We start from the raw sequence: 19,455 nt of genomic DNA on the forward strand, positions 1-19,455 counted from the left end.
AAAGCAGGAGGGAAAACCCCCCTCAAAGTCACTAACTTTAGTGACATGGGAATAACCTGGTGTTTCCTGTATGGTCAGTGAAAGCAATTATCAATTGGATACTTTCAACTCAAGACGTAGTAAGGGGTGGGGTGGGGAAGATGGGAAGGGATGGGAAGGGGAAACAAAGGAGGAGGCAACAATGCTTGATAAGAAATGTACTCATTATCTTGCCCATGTAATTGTAACCCCTCTATATGGCATTTTCACAATAAAAATAAATAAATTAAATAAATAAAGACATGATGTAAGTTTAAATTGTGGAAAAAGAACTGGAGGATGTCAACACTCCACATGTTCTTCAACCAATGTCTTCTGCATGGAGATACCCTGGTGTTTGGTGCTCATATCAGACTGCTCACCAGCTGGACAGAACACAGTGGCTGTTGGCTTTGCCTGGAGGCAGAGTGAGGAGAAGGGCTCAACCCTGTGGTGCCCACTTCTTTTTTTTTTTTTTTGGGTCCGGTCGTGGGGCCTGAACTCTGGGCCTGGGTGCTGTCCCTCAGCTCTTCAGCTCAAGGCTAGCGCTCTACCACTTGAGCCACAGCGCCACTTCCGGCTTTTTTTCTTTTTGCTTATGTGGTGCTGAGGAATCGAACCCAGGGCCTCATGCATGCAAGGCAAGCGCTCTACCACTGAGCCACCTTCCCAGCCCATGGTGCCCACTTCTTTATGGTGTAGGTATGGAGAGCTGACTAGCTTGGAGGAGCTCAGTTTGGTCTGGTTTCTTTTCAGAAGTCATGTGTGTCTACAGAGAAATGGTTTCTAATGCATTTTTTTCTCTATCCATTCTTTTTCTTATTGTTTTATCTTTCTTCTCCTTCTTTCCTTCTTTCTTTCTTTCCTTTCTTCTTTCTTTCCTTCTTTCTTCTTTCTTTCTTTCTTTCTTTCTGTCTGTCTGTCTGTCTGTCTTGAGCCACAGCGCCACTTCCGGTTTCCTAGTGGTTTATTGGAGATAGGAGTCTCACTGTCTTTCCTGCCCAGGCTGGCTTTGAACCTTGATCCTCAGATCTCAGCCTCCTGAGTAGCTAGGATTACAGGCGTGAGCCACCGGCGCCTGGCTCATTTTTATTTTTTTTGCACCAGTCCTGAGGCTTGAACTCAGGGCCTTTGTGCTCAAGGCTAATTCTCTAGCAGTTTGAGCTACAGCACCATTTCCAGATTTTTAGCAGTTAATTGGAGTCTCACGAACTTTCTTGCCAGGCTAACTCTGAACCAAGACCTGCAAATCTCAGCCTCCTGAGTAGCTTCATTCATTCATTTACTTATTTTTAAGTAAATAGAAACTTGGTAGCTGATGTTTTTGCTCACTGGGTAGTGCTCCATCAACTGAGCCACCCCTCTGACTCCCTTGCTATGTTACTTTTTTTTTTTTGTCAGTTGTGGGGCTTGAACTCTGGGCTTGGGCGCTGTCCCTGTGCTCTTCAGCTCAAAGCGAGTGCTCTAATGCTTGAACCACAGCGCCACTTCCGGTTTTCTAGTGGTTTATTGGAGATAAGAGTCTCATGGACTTTCTTGCCCGGGCTGGCTTTGAACCATGATCTTCAGATCTCAGCCTCCTGAGTAGCTAGGATTACAGGTGTGAGCCACCAGCGCCGTTATGTTACTTTTGAGAGAGGGTCTCACTATGTATCCTGGCTAGCATTAAACACAAGCTATGTGGGTATAGGATGCTGGTGATTGGGGGTTACACAGAATTAGTTTTGTCTGGTTTCACAAGACAAGCAAATACTCCTAACTGGAAAAAAAAAGAAAATGTTTGGAAAGGCTCTAGCCTTTGACCTCCCACAATTTAAATAGCTGTAGTCACAGACCCACCTCTTCCACTGTCTCGTCCTGTGGGGTGGCTGCACTGTCATCCGAGTCCTTCTGTGAGCCAGCGTCAGTACTTTTACGGACTTCTCTGCTCTTCTTGTGCTTGTGGGCAAGCTTCTTCACGTGCCCATCAGCCTTGCCACTGCTGAGCCGCCTCACTGGACTGGTGAGCCACTTGCGCAGAGTGTTGCCAGGCCGCTTGGGGCCAGGTGAGCTCTGGGCTCCAATCATGTGTGGCTGGAGGGAAGCTACGGAGGCAGGTGGACTGGCATCATTACTGGACACGGACAGCGAGTCTAACAGGAAAGACAAAGAGGGAGTTTTACTGAACATGGCACAGGGAGAAAGTCTGTCATTCAACCAGCATGCTTTAGTGCCTCCACTAGACAGATGCTCACTCCTCGTGGAGCTTGCTTGTTGGCTTTACCTTTAGGGTAGAAATACTGAGGAAAGGGCTGATGACTGTCTGTCTGTCTGTCCTGGGTTTGAAGTTTGAACATACAGTCTCAGATGCTAGGCAAGTGCTCTCACTTGGAAGGGCCCTCAACGCTTTTTCTGTTTATTTTTTCAGATTAGATCCTATGTGTTAGGTAAATTAAAGAAGGTAGGTTTAGTTAGGTAGCTGGTAAAGAGAACACTGTGTGGTATTCAGGCAGGAAGAGAAGTTTATTTATGGAACTGCTGCCCCGATGTGCATGGTGGAAGAACACAGGCCAATGTGGGGAGCTGAGGTCCTGCCTGGGTTTCAGTAGGGAAGGGGCGGGGGAGAAGGTAGGGCCAGGTGAGGGAAGGTGTGGCCACACTGGATACATTATGTTTTTGCTAAGGACCTGCACCACTATCCTTCTATCTATACCTCCTGTGTAGCTTATACCTCCTGTGGGCAACCATGCCAAGCTCTACTGGCTGTGATGGGAGGTCTCACTAATTTTTTGCCCAGGTTGACCTAGATCTGTGATTCTCCATGCATGGCCTTCATTCTTACTTTGTGAATGTTTAGGAAATATAAGTTTGCTAGAGATACACTGTCCCCTCAAAAAATAACTCATATTACCAAACCTGAAGACCAGTGTCATTACTGCAGACTTGAAACATAAATTGCTTAAAATATCACAGACATTGGAGGATTACATTTTGAACATAATTTCCACCTATCTTCTTTTTGTGTGTTTTTAAAATTTATTATCTTTAAGTAGCTGTATAACGGAGTCATCATTCAACAAAGCAGTTTATGAATATAACGCATCTTAGTTAATGTCACCCCTTTGAGTGTTTTCATCCCTCCCTCTCAAACCCCCTTCCTTTCATTTTTCTCAATTTTGTACAATGTGTATTTATTTATTTATATTTTTGGTGCCAGTCCTGGAGCTTGAACTTAGGGCTTAGGCACTGTCCCTGAACTTCTTTTGCTCAAGGCTAGCACTTTTATCTCTTGAACCACAGCGCCGCTTTCAGCTTTTTCGTTTATATGGTACTGAGGAATAGAACCCACAGCTTCATGCATGTTAGACAAGCACTTTACCACTAAGCCACATTACCAGCCTTTCTTTTACCCTCCTTCCCCTTGATTCCACCACACCCCTTTCAAGTATGCGTTTCCTAATGTTATTTTGTTGATCATGGGTCTTGAAGTCTGGGCCTGAGTGCTATCCTTCAGCTCTTCAGCTCAAGGTATGTACTCTATCTATCATTTGAGTCACAGCACCACTTCTGGTTTTATGGTGGTTAATTGGAGATAAGAGTCTCACCGACTTTCCTGCCCAGGCTGGCTTTGAACTGAGATCCTTAGATCTCAGTCTCCTGAGTAGCTAGGATTACAGGTGTGAGCCACCAATGCCCAGCTAATTTTGTTGACCTTTGACAATACCAAACTTCACCCATCTTCCTGATTAACAAAATCATGAAAAAAGATTTTAAAGTGAAAGTTAAAAATGTTTTAGCTATGTAAGTTGACACACATTATAAATTAAACTGTGTAAGTTACAAATGAAAAAAACCTGTCGTTCTTTAGTAAAAACAGTCATTTATATGCCTACCTGTATATCTGGACACACAGTGAGAAATGTGTCCTGGTCAGACTTTGCTATTTGACACCCATATGGACAGGGCACATGCAGGGTGAAGGAGGTGACAGCGTAGGCACAGCTGGTGTGTTCACAGAGCCAGCCCAGATGTACATGTAGCTTCTTCACTAGCAGACTCAGAAACGTTATCTCACACATTAGGGAAGAAACAGCAACAATGAAAAAAGATGACCCACTTTAAAATCAAAGGGAGGAGAAGCCCCTCCAATGAGCCAAAATTCTCTATAGGAAACACATCTAAATCATGGTTCTTATTGGACTCTAAACAACAGAGCCAACCCTGATTTGGTAAGTTTTTAAGAGAAAAAAATTTTTTAGATTGAGCAACAGCAGACACTCAAAGAATTCCTAGGCTGGGCGTCGTTGGCTCATGCATGTAATCCTAGCTACTCAGGAGGCTGAGATCTGAGGATCAAGGTTCAAAGCCAGCCAGGGCAGGAAAGTCCATGAGACTCTGAGGCTCTATATACATACATGCATACATTCATACATGAATGAACTCCAGCCAAGAACACTGTGGTTCGCAGCTGTAGCTTTATTAGCAGCATTATTAGTGCCTTTTAGCCTTGCCTGGGAAAGAAGCCGGTGGTCATAAAAGTTTCAAAACAAAAAGAAATTAGAAACATTTCCTAGCATCTCTATGGATTTAGTCCTCTGTCCTTTGGGAAGCAGGTCAAAGTTATTTCCTGCTCTCCTGGCAGGTCAAGTGTGGGAAGCATGGCCACCCAAACACTCACCCTAGAGCTAGGAAGGTTCAAGCCATAGATGGATGCCAAGGGGTTTGGCACTGAGAAAGGGAACTGTGAAGGGAATAAGCAGCTTGTTCCCTGAGCTTGGACTTACAAACTCACCTAAGTGGTACTACTTCACTGGAATACCCAGTGCTTAGAGAAAAGCCACTGTGCTAGCAACTATCTCTAAGAACATTTTGCTGACTTTTGAATTTCACTTTGAAATGTGTTTCATTTCAGAAGGCTAAAGATGTGGAGGCAAGAAGTCTTCATCTGTCTCTAAGATTATTCTATCCTGTGTAAATCTGAGACAATAATCGTAATTTTGGTGAAGCAAATTTTAAAAAGTCCAACCTATGGTAAAAAGATACATGACACCCTTCCCTCCCCCCCCCCCCCGCCCCCATTTCATGGCTGTAATGTTCAATTCTTTGTGCTTGTTGACCCACCCTCTTTGGAAAGATATTAAAGTTAAAATTTTATTTTTAGTACAAAAATTCAAACCCATGGAGCCTAACGGTTCTATGCTGGGTTGTGACACAAACTTTGAAAAGCTTAAAGTATTGAAACTTCAACATTCATGGAAATACAGTTTCTGTTTTCAGTTATATGAAGAACAAACTTGCCCATTAGACCAACTCTCCTGTTGCAAATTCTGAATTAAGCCAGGTGCTCCAGCTGGATGCCAGGGGATCTTTTCTGTAATCCCAGCTACACAAGGGGGATGGCAATTCCAAACCAGGTTAGGCAGAAAGACCCCTGAGACTCCATATCTAAAATATTCATCAAAATGTATTGGAGACATGACTCAAGTAGTAGATCACCAGTCTTGAAGCAATCAAGTAAGCAAGTTCAAGACTCTGCATGTAATATCTAATAATACTGACAATAATACAAAACACACTCTAGGCTGGCATAGGTGGCTCACCCCTGTAATCCTAGCTACTCAGGAGGCTGAGATCTGAGGATTGTGGGTTAAAGCCAGCCTGGGCAGGAAAGTCCATGAGACTCTTATCTCTACTTAACTAGTGAAAAGCTGGAAGTGGAGCTGTGGTAGAGCACTAGCTTTGAGCATGATAGTTCAGGGACAGCATCCAGGCTCTGAGTTCAAGCAACTGGACCAGCACAAAACAAACAAAAAAACTCCCAAAATACAAACCACGCCCTAATGGCATCTCTAGTTAAGTTAAGCATAAATTCCATGCTGGCGTTTATTATTTGCAGTGTCCTTAAGGAGATTCTGAATAGCTGATCTATACACAGTTGTGTTTCCCAGAAGTAAGTCCTGATGGCTATAACAGGCAGAGGGCTGTCAGAATGGGAGTCTGAGTCTAATGTTGAACATAAGAAGTTCAGACCCTGTGTGCACCTTTCCCCTAGGCATTGCCTCCTCCTGTCTCTCAGGATCTGATTGTGGACAGCTTTTCTCAACAGCAAAGATAATCTTCATGAGGAGTCCTGTGTCAAAACTCTACATGACCCATGGTTTCCCTTATTTGCAATAACTAGTATATGTCTGGGACAAGCAGAAAAGGTCAAAAGCTATGTTCATATGACCAGCTACGATGATGTTAAGGGAAATGAACCCCAAGATAGGGACACAAGTGGTTTTTTCCTTCTTGCTATTGTTTCTAACATATTTATCATGTACCATGTGATTTTTTTGTCTCTTTGTATGTTCCTCCCCCATGGTAACCTCTGTTTTCACTGTATTTGATGTTGGTGCCCTGCATATTGTATATACACTTCTCTAATTTGGGAAGGGGAAGGGAAAAAACAAAATGCTTAAATAGAGATACAGGTTGACCCATTGTAACAATGAGATGCACAAGACACTATGCTGAAAAATGAACTTAACAATTTAGGAGGTGGGGGGAGTGTAGTTGTGGAGGTGGGAGGGAAGCGATGGCAGGGGAAAAACAAAGGAGGAGGTAACAATGCTTGATAGGAAATGGACCTTGCTCATGTAACTGTAACCCCTCTGTACAGTATTTTTACAATAAAAAAGGTACTGAAAAAAACTCTACATGACTAGTTCCCAGCATTTTTGCCTAGCTATCAAGATAAGAAGTTGACCATGGTGGTAGACTCTCAGCTTTGTGGGGGTGTTATATCTGGTTTGTTTATAACTACAGGCTCAACTACTGGTATAAATGGTGAATAGGAGATAAATGATGAATAGGGGAGAAAATGAACCAACTATAGGCTATTTCCATTTCTCCTTTTCTAGCTGACAATTCATGTGAACCACTGGAAGCAAAGATGTCCTGAGTCAGTTATATATCCTGATTAGTTCTGTGACAAACTATTTTATCTAACTGTAGTCAAGTTTGTGAATTATTTGCTTCTCAGATGGCAATCGGAGTAGATCAAGACCTTCCTTTTTCAGCCTAATTCTCACTTGCCTGTTAAAAGCTACTTTCCTTCTCACAGGCCAGAGCTCAGGGGCCAGGCACTACCCTCACCCATCAAACGAGACATGATTCAGGGCCAGGAAGAGTACTTTGGACCAAGATGACCTGAGCAATATTATGGTAAGTCTATTTGTCTATTCCTGCTTCTTTTTCATTTCAGTTGGTCTCTTTTGCCTTTCCCTCACCAATGATCTTTTTGGAAGAGTCTTCCCTCAGCACTGTCTTGTTTGTAGGAATGCTCTCAACTCATGCTATGCCACAATGGAGAATACTGCTTCCTTTTTTCAGTTGGGGAGAACTCACTGTTTCTAGATGCAAAAGAAGGACTGATGGCCCATGTTACAAAGAATCTTGGCCTGCATCTGAGCCAGGTTCTCTTCCTTGACATCTATAACCCCAAGCAGACATGATGACACTTGGTTTTCACATCTCACAGGATTGTTGGGACTAACTAGCTTACTGGGACTGAACTAGCTTTATAAACTGTAATGTGCCATTTTTTACCAGTATTAGTGGGGCTAAGTAAGGTATCCAGGAATAGGACTTAGAATACTACATTTATGTAATCTATGAATATACTGACAGACAACAAGCATTAGGTTCATAATCATAGGCTTGGCAAGGTGTTCAGAAAACACTGAAAATGGACTAAACAAACTTGATGAGTGACATCATTCTATTTCTTTTTAAAAAATAAGCTCGCTCTCTCTGTTTTTTTTTTTCCCGCTTGAACTCAGGGCCTGAGCACTGACTTTGAGCCTCTCTGTGCTCAAGGCTAGCGCTCTACCACTTGAGCCAGCACCACTTCTGGCCTTTTCTGCTTATGTGGTGCTAAGAAATCGAACGCACGGCCTCATGCATGCTAGGCAAGCACTCTACCACTGAGCCACCTTCCCAGCCCGTACCTTGTCTCTTATAAGGATGGTAAAGTAAACTTCAAAGTTAAGAAATACTATTGACACAACAGTCACTCAAACAGATGCTCAAGAGTGATCTGCTTGAAAGTCTAGGAAAACAAACTAAAGTTTATCGCTTTTGATTCTGAGGGCAAAAACCCTCAGATAGATGGCTTCTCTATGAAGATCAGAGTTCATTCAAAGGCTATGCTAGATTCCTTTTTAAAATGAAGGAAAAAGCTAGAGAAAAAAGAGGAAAAGATAAAGAGGAAAGCAGAGTGCTGACCTCCAGCCCCACACAGAAAAATCTCACCATGTGAAAGCACACAGTGCCAGAATTGCTGGGAGAAGAGCAATCTTTCTATTCCCAGTCTGTAAATCTCAACATCTGTGATTAATAAAAGCACTTTAAAAAAAATTCACGAAAGAGGGGGAAGGGGCCACATCCTGCTAGTTGCAGACTAAGGAGGATCATGTTTCGTTTTAGCTCTCTCCTCATTTTCTCAATAGTAGAATGTCTTAGAGTCCCATAAGCCTTCTAGAGTAACACTTAGATTGCTGAGTACCGCAGTAAACTGAATCAAAGACTCTACACCCTGAACTTAAAATGTCTCACCCGAATCTGCATTTCTTTGGTTTTATAGCATCAACAGCACATGCTCAAGGAGGAGATACTTGCCTTGCTTTGTTCATGCTGTGTCTCTGCAGCTTGCAGGACACAAGCAGGGGTTCTGTAATAGTTGCTGAGTAGGCAAATAGCAGTAAGGCCATGAGGTGTGGTCCCAATCCTGCCTGTTACTTGCTGGGTATACTATCTTCAAAGTCAATGACCTTCTTTTGCTTTAGTTTTATTTATTTTTTAATGGGTACAATGGTAGGGATTCATGGGCCTTACCACATTGCTTGGGTGAGGAAGGGAAGAAATATGTATGTACATGTATATATACATACACATACATGTGTGTGTATATATATGGCTTTCATAAATAACACAGATATAAGGCAATAATTACCATTTTGCATAAAACACAAGAAATGGCAAATAGTAAAAGATAAGCAGTGCAAATAGAATAGTGACATGATCTGTCTGAAAGAAAAGCACCCCAGGTTCAGAATGGGAAGAAAGAACAACGGAACTGCAAAGGCCCATTCTTTCTAGATGGCTGGTGTTGCAGGCTTTTTTGTGGTGCCCTGCAACTGCTAAGACAGGCATGCTTTACTCACAGCACATAATCCAACACACACACACACACACACACACACACACACACACACACACACACACACACACACACACACACACACACACACAGAGCACCCCGGGGACCAATGCTGACAGCCAAGTCATGTCTTGATGAGGCATGGCCACCATGTAGACACTTGCATTCAGTACTGGGAGACTTCCAATAAACATCTGTCTTACATTTCAAATTCTCCTCTGCAGAGTCTCCCAAACTTACTTTTCTTTCCTTGACATATTCTACCATGGAGCCAAATTCCCAACCCCTACCTAGCTAGTTTTAAAAGTTATTCCCATCTTTGTATCCACAGTGGGTATTAAAAATATGACAAATAAAGAATGCATCTTTTGATAAAAACTCTAATCAGGAAACTCTAATCAAGAGACAAATTCTCAAGGTAAAAGGCTAATTTCTAATTCTATTTGTAAGGACTTGAAGAAATAAAGATCAGGCATGTGTTCAAGTAAAAGAACCCAAAGACATTTTGAGATAGCTGCTTGTAGTCTGAAAATAATTCCATCAGCCTGCTGAGACCAGCTTGGCAGGGTTCAATGAGGTCCACTTGGCCTGTAACTGTTTTTCAAACTTCTGGCTTACCAATGTAGCAAATTGTTTTCAATCAAGAAGCTCTCTTAATATACAAGGAAGGCAGTATTGTATGCATGGAAACCTAAATTACTTAGGAAGCAAAGAACAAATAAGTTGCTAGTGAGAGAAAATAAGTTGCAAAGTGGGAGAAAAAAACCACTCGGAATTTTAGAGCAAACTCTCTGAGTAAATAGGTATCATCTTTACCTTCCTCAAGGCAGATTTTAATTCTCTAGTTTTGGCATCAAAGTAATTTTCTTACAATGCAGAAAGCAAGCAAGCAAGCAAGCAAGCAAGCAAGCAAGCAAGCAAGCAAGCAAGCAAGCAAGCAAGCAAGCAAGCACCAAGCAAGCAAGGAAGCAAGCAAGCAAGCAAATGAGCCACACTGTCCCAGATATCCTTTCCATTACATTAAATGTGAGCTAGTCTATCAATCAGATATTCTTCCAGAGGTGTATTTTCAGGGGACCACATTTTGTCTTCATTTTACAGAGTAATTATGACCATTGCCTCACAGTCCACAATTTTAATTTAAGATCATGAAGTGTAAGACAAAACTGGGTAGTCAGTGATATGCTCACGTTTTTGGTGGTGAAGGACACAGAAGGATTTCTATAGTACTTTTCCAAATTAAAATCGATAGTCTGCTTCTAAGTATCTGAGAACTTTTCATGACTGACTTTCATTTTCTTGCTCCAGTCCACTTATTCTCACTGTGCTCAGGAATACTTTTCTTTGAGACTAGCAACTCCTAACTTTCCCCTCAGCAATAGAGCCTATTAGGGTGGAAGTACCAGGCTGGGACACCAATGCTGTGTGTCCACTGAAGTCTCTGTCTCTCCACACATACAAGGGTCTTGGACTTCACTCTGGGCTTTGCATGTTATGCTGATGTTATTTCAGCACAGGAAACTATTTTTCAAAAGCCAGAGCTGCGAGAAGTCACTGAGCACAAATCTGGAGAATGGTAATAACTGAAAAATGTGACAAAAGAATGTGAAACGTAAACTTTACATACTTTACAGTTTGGTGCAGAGAAGGTCCGTAATGCAAAAAGAATTGTGAGCTTTATATCTGATGTCAAATATGAAATAAACACACGAAAGACAAAGGAGAAAAATGGATGCCCTAACATTAAAAAAAAAAGTAATCCGTAGATTCAACCAAAGGCCCAGCACAGTATTGCCATGGCTCATGCTGTAATGAGGACCATATGGTCTCTGGTGCCTGAGAAAATGTACATAAATGACCACTGTATCCACTGTTCCCTGGCAGCCCCTCCTATACACTCACACGGAAGAAGTTACCACCATCCACCCCTGGAGTGAATCCTGAACACCATAATGCCATGCTGCTACCAGCATCAACGAAAACCAACTAACCAACTCTGTGAGAAGCAACTGTTGTAACTTTTTCTTTGTGAAGTCTTAGAGTGAGGCATGTGCCTGAGCACTTACACACACACACACACACACACACACACACACACACACACACACACACACACACACACACACACACACACACACACACACACACACACACCCCTCCCTCCCTCCCTCCCTCCCCTCCCTCCCTCGGTGCTCTAGTCTTAGGTGAACCAGCAGACTACGGCCTGCTCATTAACCCATCAAATACTCATCAACACAACTCCTCAAAGAGCTACACCACTGAGGCTTGGCTTGGAGGGATTACCCATTCACCCAACAGTGACCATGTCGCATGTGCAGATATGCTCTGAGGACTCCCAGAGACTCTGTAATGTTGTTTATTTTCTGTGTACAGAAGCACCAGAGAATATACCTGTGCCCACAAATATAACACACCGAACATTACTGTTCCTTTCAGACTTATTCCTGTGAGTGAATTCTGTCAGGATTTCTAGTCTGGAAGCCATTTCATTTAAAATGTCTTTCTGTTGTATTCCTCACTAACTTTTTTTTTTTTTGGGTCCGGTCGTGGGGCCTGAATTCTGGGCCTGGGCACTGTCCCTCAGCTCTTCAGCTCAAGGCTAGCGCTCTACCACTTGAGCCACAGCGCCACTTCCGTCTTTTTTCTTTTTGCTTATGTGGTGCTAAGGAATCGAACCCAGGGCCTCATGCATGCAAGGCAAGTGCTCTACCACTGAGCTACCTTCCCAGCCCTCCTCACTAAATATTTTAATAGCGAAATGAAGAAAATGAAACAGATGGCATAATCCTTAGGCTACTCAGATGAAAAGGATCTCACATACTACCAAACAGAAATTCTAAAATACTTCAGGGATATAACAATGAAAACTCATTATGGATAGTGGATAATGGAAAGGATGGGTAGCCTGGACTGATGTAAGAAATTCAATCCACTGAATGGATGGGGCAGGAATCCTCAGTTACAAAATAATCAACAGTATAGTCAGGATGTTGGCTTCCAAGAAAATGAGCTTGGTCACTGCTAGGCCTTGTGGCTGAACAGGCATCTATAGTGACAAGAGACCAAGATAATAACAATTGGTGCCTCTCAGGACCTTCTGGGTTACCCCCTAACAAAGGCAGAAGCAGAAGACTGAGTCCAACACCCTCCTTGTAGCAACTGGCCTGCCAGTCTCTCTTCCATTTCCTTCCAGAGATGAGACAATGAGAATTAGGCAGCCCGGGCTAACTGCTTGCCTGGAAAATTTCCAAATAATTTTCAAAATCACAGTTATGAAAAAACCAACCAGTAAAAGTTTTGTTTTGTTTTGCTGGTCCTGAGGCCTGAACTCAGAGCCTGGGCACTGTTGCTGAGCCTCTTTGTGCTCAAGGTTAGTGTTCTACCACTTGAGCCACAGTGTCACTTCCAGCTTTTTTGAGTAGTTTATTGGAGGTAAGAGTCTCAGGTTTCATTTTTTCTTTCATGCGATTGTTCCTAACATATTTATAAGATGATTTTTTTGTTGCTTTGTATGTCCCTCCCCCATGGTATAACCCTTGCTTTCACTGTATTTGATGTTGGTATAATTTGTGGAGGGGAAGGGGAAAAACAAATCGTTTAAATTGGGATACAGGTGGACCCATTGCAACAATGAGATGTACAAGTCCTTATGTCGAAAAATGAACTTTACAATTTTGGCGGGGGTGGGAGATGGGAAGGGATGGGAAGGGGAAACAAAGGAGGAGACAACAATGCTTGATAAGAAATGTACTCATTATCTTGCCCATGTAATTGTAACCCCTCTATACGGTATTTTCACAATAATAATAATAATAAAAAAGAGTTTCATGGGGACTTTTCTACCCCAGCTGGCTTCGAATGGCGATCCTCAGATCTCAGCCCCCTGAGTAGCAAGGATTACAAGTGTGAGCCACCAGCACCCAGCTAAGTTGTTTGATTTTTTAAACTCCATTTTTATGTTGGAGCTTTTACTACAAGCCTGCTCTACCATGGACAAATACTGACTTTATTTGAAGAGTTTCTAGTCCATATTTGTTTTGTAATGACAGGGCCATTTTCAGAGCTTTTTATGTGAGTTAAGCCCCTCATACATATGTATGTGTGTGTGTGTGTTTGTGTATGCATATATATTTTTTTTTTTGGGGGGGGGAGAACAGCAGGCTTTATTTTCTGCAACCTGGAGTCTGAGCTGTCGCAAAGGTGGGAAAATCCCCAAGTAACTATCGTGACAGTGATAAATTGGAGGGGATTTGGACTCCTTCCTAACTTCTATGCAAAGACAAAAGCAGATGTTCCATGATAGCCTTGTTGGATAAAAAAAAAGCCTTCATAAAAATGAAACTGGAAATACACGCAGAAATCTTACAAGCCCAGGACACTTGTGGCTGACAACTTTCTGCCACCCATTCTTACCCTGGCCACAAACTCTTCATGTGCCATTTACATGACTATTTGTGTTGGTGGGGTGGGTGAAGAATGACAGGAAGTTTTCATATCAGCCCTCACTAGCCAGCAAGTGATTCACTGCTACATGAAGTCTAGTGGGGTACTGTTCTTGAGAATACATCTCAGCCTCACTCTGCCAAGAACAGAGGCCTAGGGACCACCCCCTTCCCTTCCTACTACCTAAGGTGAACAATAGAAGCCCAGGAGTAGGGCTGCTCTAGAGGACTGTGGACCACTTCTTCAGAAGTCTGCAGGGGAGGTAGTTATGTGGAATCCTATATCCACACAGGCAATGAATGACATCCTGGAGGGCAAGACCCTGCAGTGCCAGTCAGTGCTTTGGTCTGTTTAAATGCTCTTAAACCAGGAGTTCTTTTAAATTTTCCTTTACTCATTTGCTGTTTTCATTTTTGATTTCCATAATTGCAATTTCCCTTATTTCCAAAGAGTCAAATGGCTGTTCTTTCCACACAATTACTTAAGATTATTGCTACTTAAAAAGAGGGTATTAGCCAGGTGCTGGTGGCTCACGTCTGTAATCCTAGCTACTCAGGAGGCTGAGATCTGAGGATCGCAGTTCAAAGCCAGCCCGGGCAGGAGAGACTGTGAGACTCCTATCTCCAATAAACCACCAGAAAACCAGAAATGGTGCTGTAGCTCAAGTGGTAAAGCGCTTGCCTTGAGATGAAGAGCTGAGGGACAGTGCCCAGGCCCAGAGTTCAAGCCCCATGACCGACAAAAAAAAAAAAAAAAAAGAGGGTATTAAAAAAAAAAATCAGTGTGCTAATTAGATTACTCAGCATTAACTGTTTGTTGACTTAGGGATAGGTAAGGAGGTTCTCTGTTATAAAAGAGTAAGTTCTTGGCCAGAGGCTCATGGCTGTAAGTCTATAATTTCTTCAGGAGGCTGAGATTTGAGGATCCCAGTTTGAAGACACCATGGTAGAAAAATCCAATTAGGCACGAAAATGCTAGAAGTAGTTGAGTGTCAGCTTGGAGTAAAAAAAAAAAAAAGAGCTAAGCAAAAACACAAGTTCCCCCTTTTTGTTCAAAAGGGTTCTTGATACTTAAATTTTGTTTGGGAAGTTATTCACAAGTCAATACAGTATTTCTTACAGTGCTGAATAGGCAATCACATATTATGGGGACAAAAAATTAATTTTGGAGGCAACAGGCAGTCATATGGTACTCTTACACCATTCTAAGGTCTGATTTTGCCTCTAGAGAGTCCAACACTGTTAACTATCAATATTAAACCTATGGTTACAATCCTTCCTGATATTCAACACAAAGTATTTGCTAAAAGATCTAGTCTTACTTGAAGAAAGCTTAAATTTGGGGCTGTAGTCTCCACAATTAATATAGTTTTAGCTACTATCCTGTTATTAATGTTGAAAAACCAAATAAGTTAGAGGAAACCAATAACGCTTTTTTTGGGGGCAATTTGTATATTTTCTTAAAGTTGAAAAAACAACTTTAAATGAAACAGGGGCCATACAAACATCCCCCACTACGAAATGGTTTGAAAGCTCATTCTACACTTAGAGGTTTATACCACATTGATTTATCTTAGTAGTGACAGATTTCTTTTCATTCATATATAAATTTTTATTATTACTATCTTAAAATTAAGTCCAGATTCAGAACGTCAGCATGGAAAAAGTTTTACTGCCTTAAAAGTATGAATTGCATAAAGACACACAAAACCAGAACATGCAAACTTATAAATGTCACGTAACAAATACGCTCATTTTTATAGAGCATTAAGGAAACAATTTGGCTCTGGAATGCCGGTAATCGGCCTGCCAGACACAGCACTGTCCACCTTTCCACAGGGCAGGTTGGCTAGTGTCAGTCTCCAGGGATGGAATCTAAGTTCAGAAAGGGTTACAGCTGTGTAGAATGAGGAAGCAGACTATTTCCCCCAAACCACAAAGCCAGTACCTAGTACATTATATTGTAGAGTTCTTGGTTATTACAAAAACAAAGGAAGAAACAAATGTGTTAGGAATCCCTTTTACAACTGTATTTTAGTAATACTCTTACAAAAGTATGATGTTCCTCTAAATAAAGCTAATAAACCTGTGTGTGTAGTGTATGGGGGGAAGGGGGAGACGGGATCATCAGCTAAGCACTGATTAGGAGGAAAAGCCCAGTGTGGTTGGCACTCACACATCACAGTCCACTCCACTCCGAAACACACAAAAGGTGAGAGTTGCAATCCTAACTTTACCTACTTTGATTTTATGACATGTTGTTCTCTGACCCCACTATAAACTGCATGATATTTACTGTTCGTTTTTAAATCAACATTTTATAATGTCTTGAAGACTTCTTCCACTTTGGTGGGATATCACACATCAAACAAAATCAAAATCCAAAGGAAAAAAAGAAGACAGGGGTAGAGTGCCTGCCTTTGGAGGGCATAGAAGAACTCTGCCTACAGGAAGCTCAGAAGCTCTGGTGTCTTAGGCCTAGGCAGCTTTCTAAGAATGCATATAATATCAGTTCTTTCCTGCTCATCTGTTGTTCAAACCACTAAACTAGTAAGAAGGAAGAAAGCAAGGGAGACCTGGAGTTGTTCCAGGAAGAAACAGTTGTTCCAGGCTGGGTAACAAAGGGAATGAAAAGAACGCCTCTGCTTGGAACACCAATTAATACCCGATCCTGTCCTTGGCTTTCATTAACGCCAATGTGATAAAATGGCACGCCACTGACAGGGAGGCAAGCCCCCACGGGAAATAACCCAACAGCCACTGAGTAGGAGTGAGATGGAGAATGACTGTGGCAGGCACTGTAGGCTGCCTTTCTTTTCAGCTAGAGAGAAACAAGGGAAAAAGCATTCAATGTTTAGTTCTGAAGTTATCATTAGCACAGCATATTCCCATTTTGCCACTAGTCTTTTATTCAACCTCACCAAACCTCAGGGTCCTTGGGCCACTTCTTAAAATAGAGCCCATCAGCTTTACAAAGAAAAGGAAAATTGCCTTAGGACTTTATTAATAAACTTAAGTCTTCAAAGTCTTTCAATATGTCTTACATGTAAGAATAGCCAATGATGATAGGTATCAATCTATTTTCACTACAGGAGAAATTATTAACTTAACAAGATGCAGTAACAGTAGCTTTTATTTTGACCAAGGATCTGTGAGAATAGCCAAGGATATAACTAAAACGATTTCTTACGACCAAATATTAAAGGAGATTTTTGTTTTGGTGTTAGTATTGGGGCTTGACTCAGGGCCTGGGTACTGACTGAGCTTTTCTTGCTCAAGGTTAGTGTCTACCACTTGAGCCACAGCTTTACTTCTGGCTTTTTGGTGGTTAATTAGTGATAAGAGTCTCATCAACTTTCCTGCCTGGACTGGCTATGAATGCAATCCTCAGATCTCAGCATCCTGAGTAGCTAGGACTACAGGTATTAGCCACCAGCACCAGAAAGGGAGATCAACTTAAATATGAAAAGACTAGAAGAAAATGTGTTGAAGTATTTCCTACTCTGTGGCTCCATACCTTTGAAATTTCTAGTTGTATTATAGTTACTCTATTCAGTTTTAGAGAAACTAGTAAGTATGAGATACTTTGTTCACATCTGTGTGATTTTACGTGAGGAAAAAGTGACAGAAGCATCTGGACTGTGGCTGCCCGGCCCCCAGCCCCACTGCTGGTGGACAGGAACAGGAAATGGAGGATGTCTCTCTGGACAAATTCCATAGCTCATTACCCCAGACTCCCTGAAGAATCCTTGTATTTATAAACTTGCTCACTCACCCCAGAGGCTAACTTTGAGCACCTGGAGGAAATCCTTCAGAATAAAAATCATAAATTTGTGTTCCCTATGAAACCTAACTAAAAAGATATACTTTACCAAAAAGAGATTGCAGCTCACTAGCAAGATGTTTGCTAGTCTAGAGAGAGAACAGAATTCCAGAACTAGGAAAAGTCTTTTTCTCCAGGGCTTCTCCCTGGGGACCAGTGGTTTTCTGGAGCTCTTTAAGGTTGCACTTCAACTCTTCAAAAGTGAGGGAAAAAAATAAAAAGGTTTCCCCCAACTTCCTAAAGTGGGGGGAAAAAAATCGGTCAGTAAGACTAACAGTTTTATCCAAGGTCACAAGTTCGGGCTTCTACAGAAACGTACTCTTCCCTCTATACAATAATGCACAAATACCTTAAGATCCGGCTCATGTAGGGATACTGAAAGGGCAAAAAAGACTTGTGTGAAACAAAAGTTACTATGCAAACACCTCCTGATTGCTGTTGGAACTCTACCGAGTTCACAATCCTGTGAGAGTTCACTGTGGAGAAATACAATTAACATAAAATGATTTTAAAAACTATTGTTTGTGGCTATAAAAATACTTTGCTAGTTTTATGAACAGAAATCTGAAGGGTATTAAAACATTATGTTCATAGAAACAAATTCAATAGTCAACACTTCCTTAATAAGAGACCTTGAATCAAAGACAATTTTGTTTTTCTCTGGCATTCTATAAATGTACACAGAGGTGAGCAGTGCCACTTCCCTTTCAGATCCTGAAATGCATATTTTCTGTTCTCCTCTTTGCTTTGACAAGCCCTGTTCTACAGTGAGTATCTCTGCTCCAAGTGACGCTTCTTTTCTATCAAGCTCACAAGAACTAGGAGAATCCCAGGAAGTCTCACCAGCTCCGTGCCTCTATATATCCACCATCCACTTCTCAAGTAGAACAGGAGGCAGAAATTAAATATAAATCAGGCCAGGATAAAATTCTGGCAGAAACCCATTTTGTTGGTTCTAGGCTAGACAGACATTACAGTCACTGATAAAAGCTGGCTGCTTCTGGGGTGGCAATCACAGGGTTCTGCAAGGATCTGCACACCTAATTCTTCTTCCACCTTGGTTCTTCTGTATCTTCCTGTCTTTTCCATCAAGCAGGACTTGTTTCCCTTTAAGGAAGGAATACCATTTTCCTTTCTTTTCTCTAGCTGTGTGTACAAAACCAGAATGAACCTAGCACAAGTATTATTTGATGCTGAGAGACCTGCGTTGCATCTCACTTCATTTTACCTTACATTGCTGCAATTCTTATGAGGAAGAACCAGGGAATGGAGGCATCTATGTCAGAATATTTCTCAAATCTGAAAAACCCCACATAAAATTAAACGTGAACCAGACATAAAATCAACTAAAAGACTTTTTACAGACTATCTGAAAAAAATCTTGTGTTTCCTGATAGTTTGATAATTACCAGGACAAATATATGTGTGTGTGTGTGTGTGTGTGTGTATATATATATATATATATATATATATATAAAACCACTTTCCTCTAACATTAAAAAAAACTTAATAACATTCCTTCATAGGATTTCTGAAGAGATTAAAACACTGCTAAGATTCAAGTTCCCTCCACAGGGGGAAAAAAGCAGCTAAGATGCATTTACCCTTTTATCGAAAGTCTGCTCACTAACAGACAATCAAAAGCAGTACCCATTATTTAAAACGCTTTGCATGGAATGGCTCAACAGAGCACTGCCTTAGTTTCTCATCATGCTCTCAGGGTCCCCCACCAACATAGCCCCTCAACAGCATGGAACATATTTCATTCAGTTCTAGAGGAGGTAGCATTTCTGTTTCAGTCACTTGAGCAGCCACCCGAAAGAAAACAGGCAGAGAAAGAAGTTCAGGCAGAGTACCAAGAAAACTGTACCTAGGTCGAGGATCCAGTACTTGCAGGTGCCTGGCTGCCCGCCACTGCAGTAGGCTGTGCCGACGGAGGAGAGTGAGTCCAGCGTGTCAACTGGTTTAGT

At 41.8% G+C, this 19,455-nt stretch overlaps 1 protein-coding gene across 2 annotated transcripts in view; it reads right to left on the reverse strand.

Moving 5' to 3' along the window:
• The window catches only part of Trio (trio Rho guanine nucleotide exchange factor), a 319,531-nt gene that overhangs the window by 49,549 nt on the left and 250,527 nt on the right, over nt 1–19,455 (reverse strand). For both annotated transcript variants that reach the window (XM_042695165.1, XM_042695166.1), the window contains exon 35: nt 1,858–2,150. In XM_042695165.1, coding sequence (XP_042551099.1) covers nt 1,858–2,150 — 293 coding nt within the window. The remainder of the gene's footprint in view (nt 1–1,857; nt 2,151–19,455) is intronic.

Source organism: Dipodomys spectabilis, unplaced genomic scaffold (assembly GCF_019054845.1).
Source record: "Dipodomys spectabilis isolate Male_0828 unplaced genomic scaffold, ASM1905484v1 ptg000179l, whole genome shotgun sequence".
NCBI lineage: Eukaryota > Metazoa > Chordata > Mammalia > Rodentia > Heteromyidae > Dipodomys > Dipodomys spectabilis.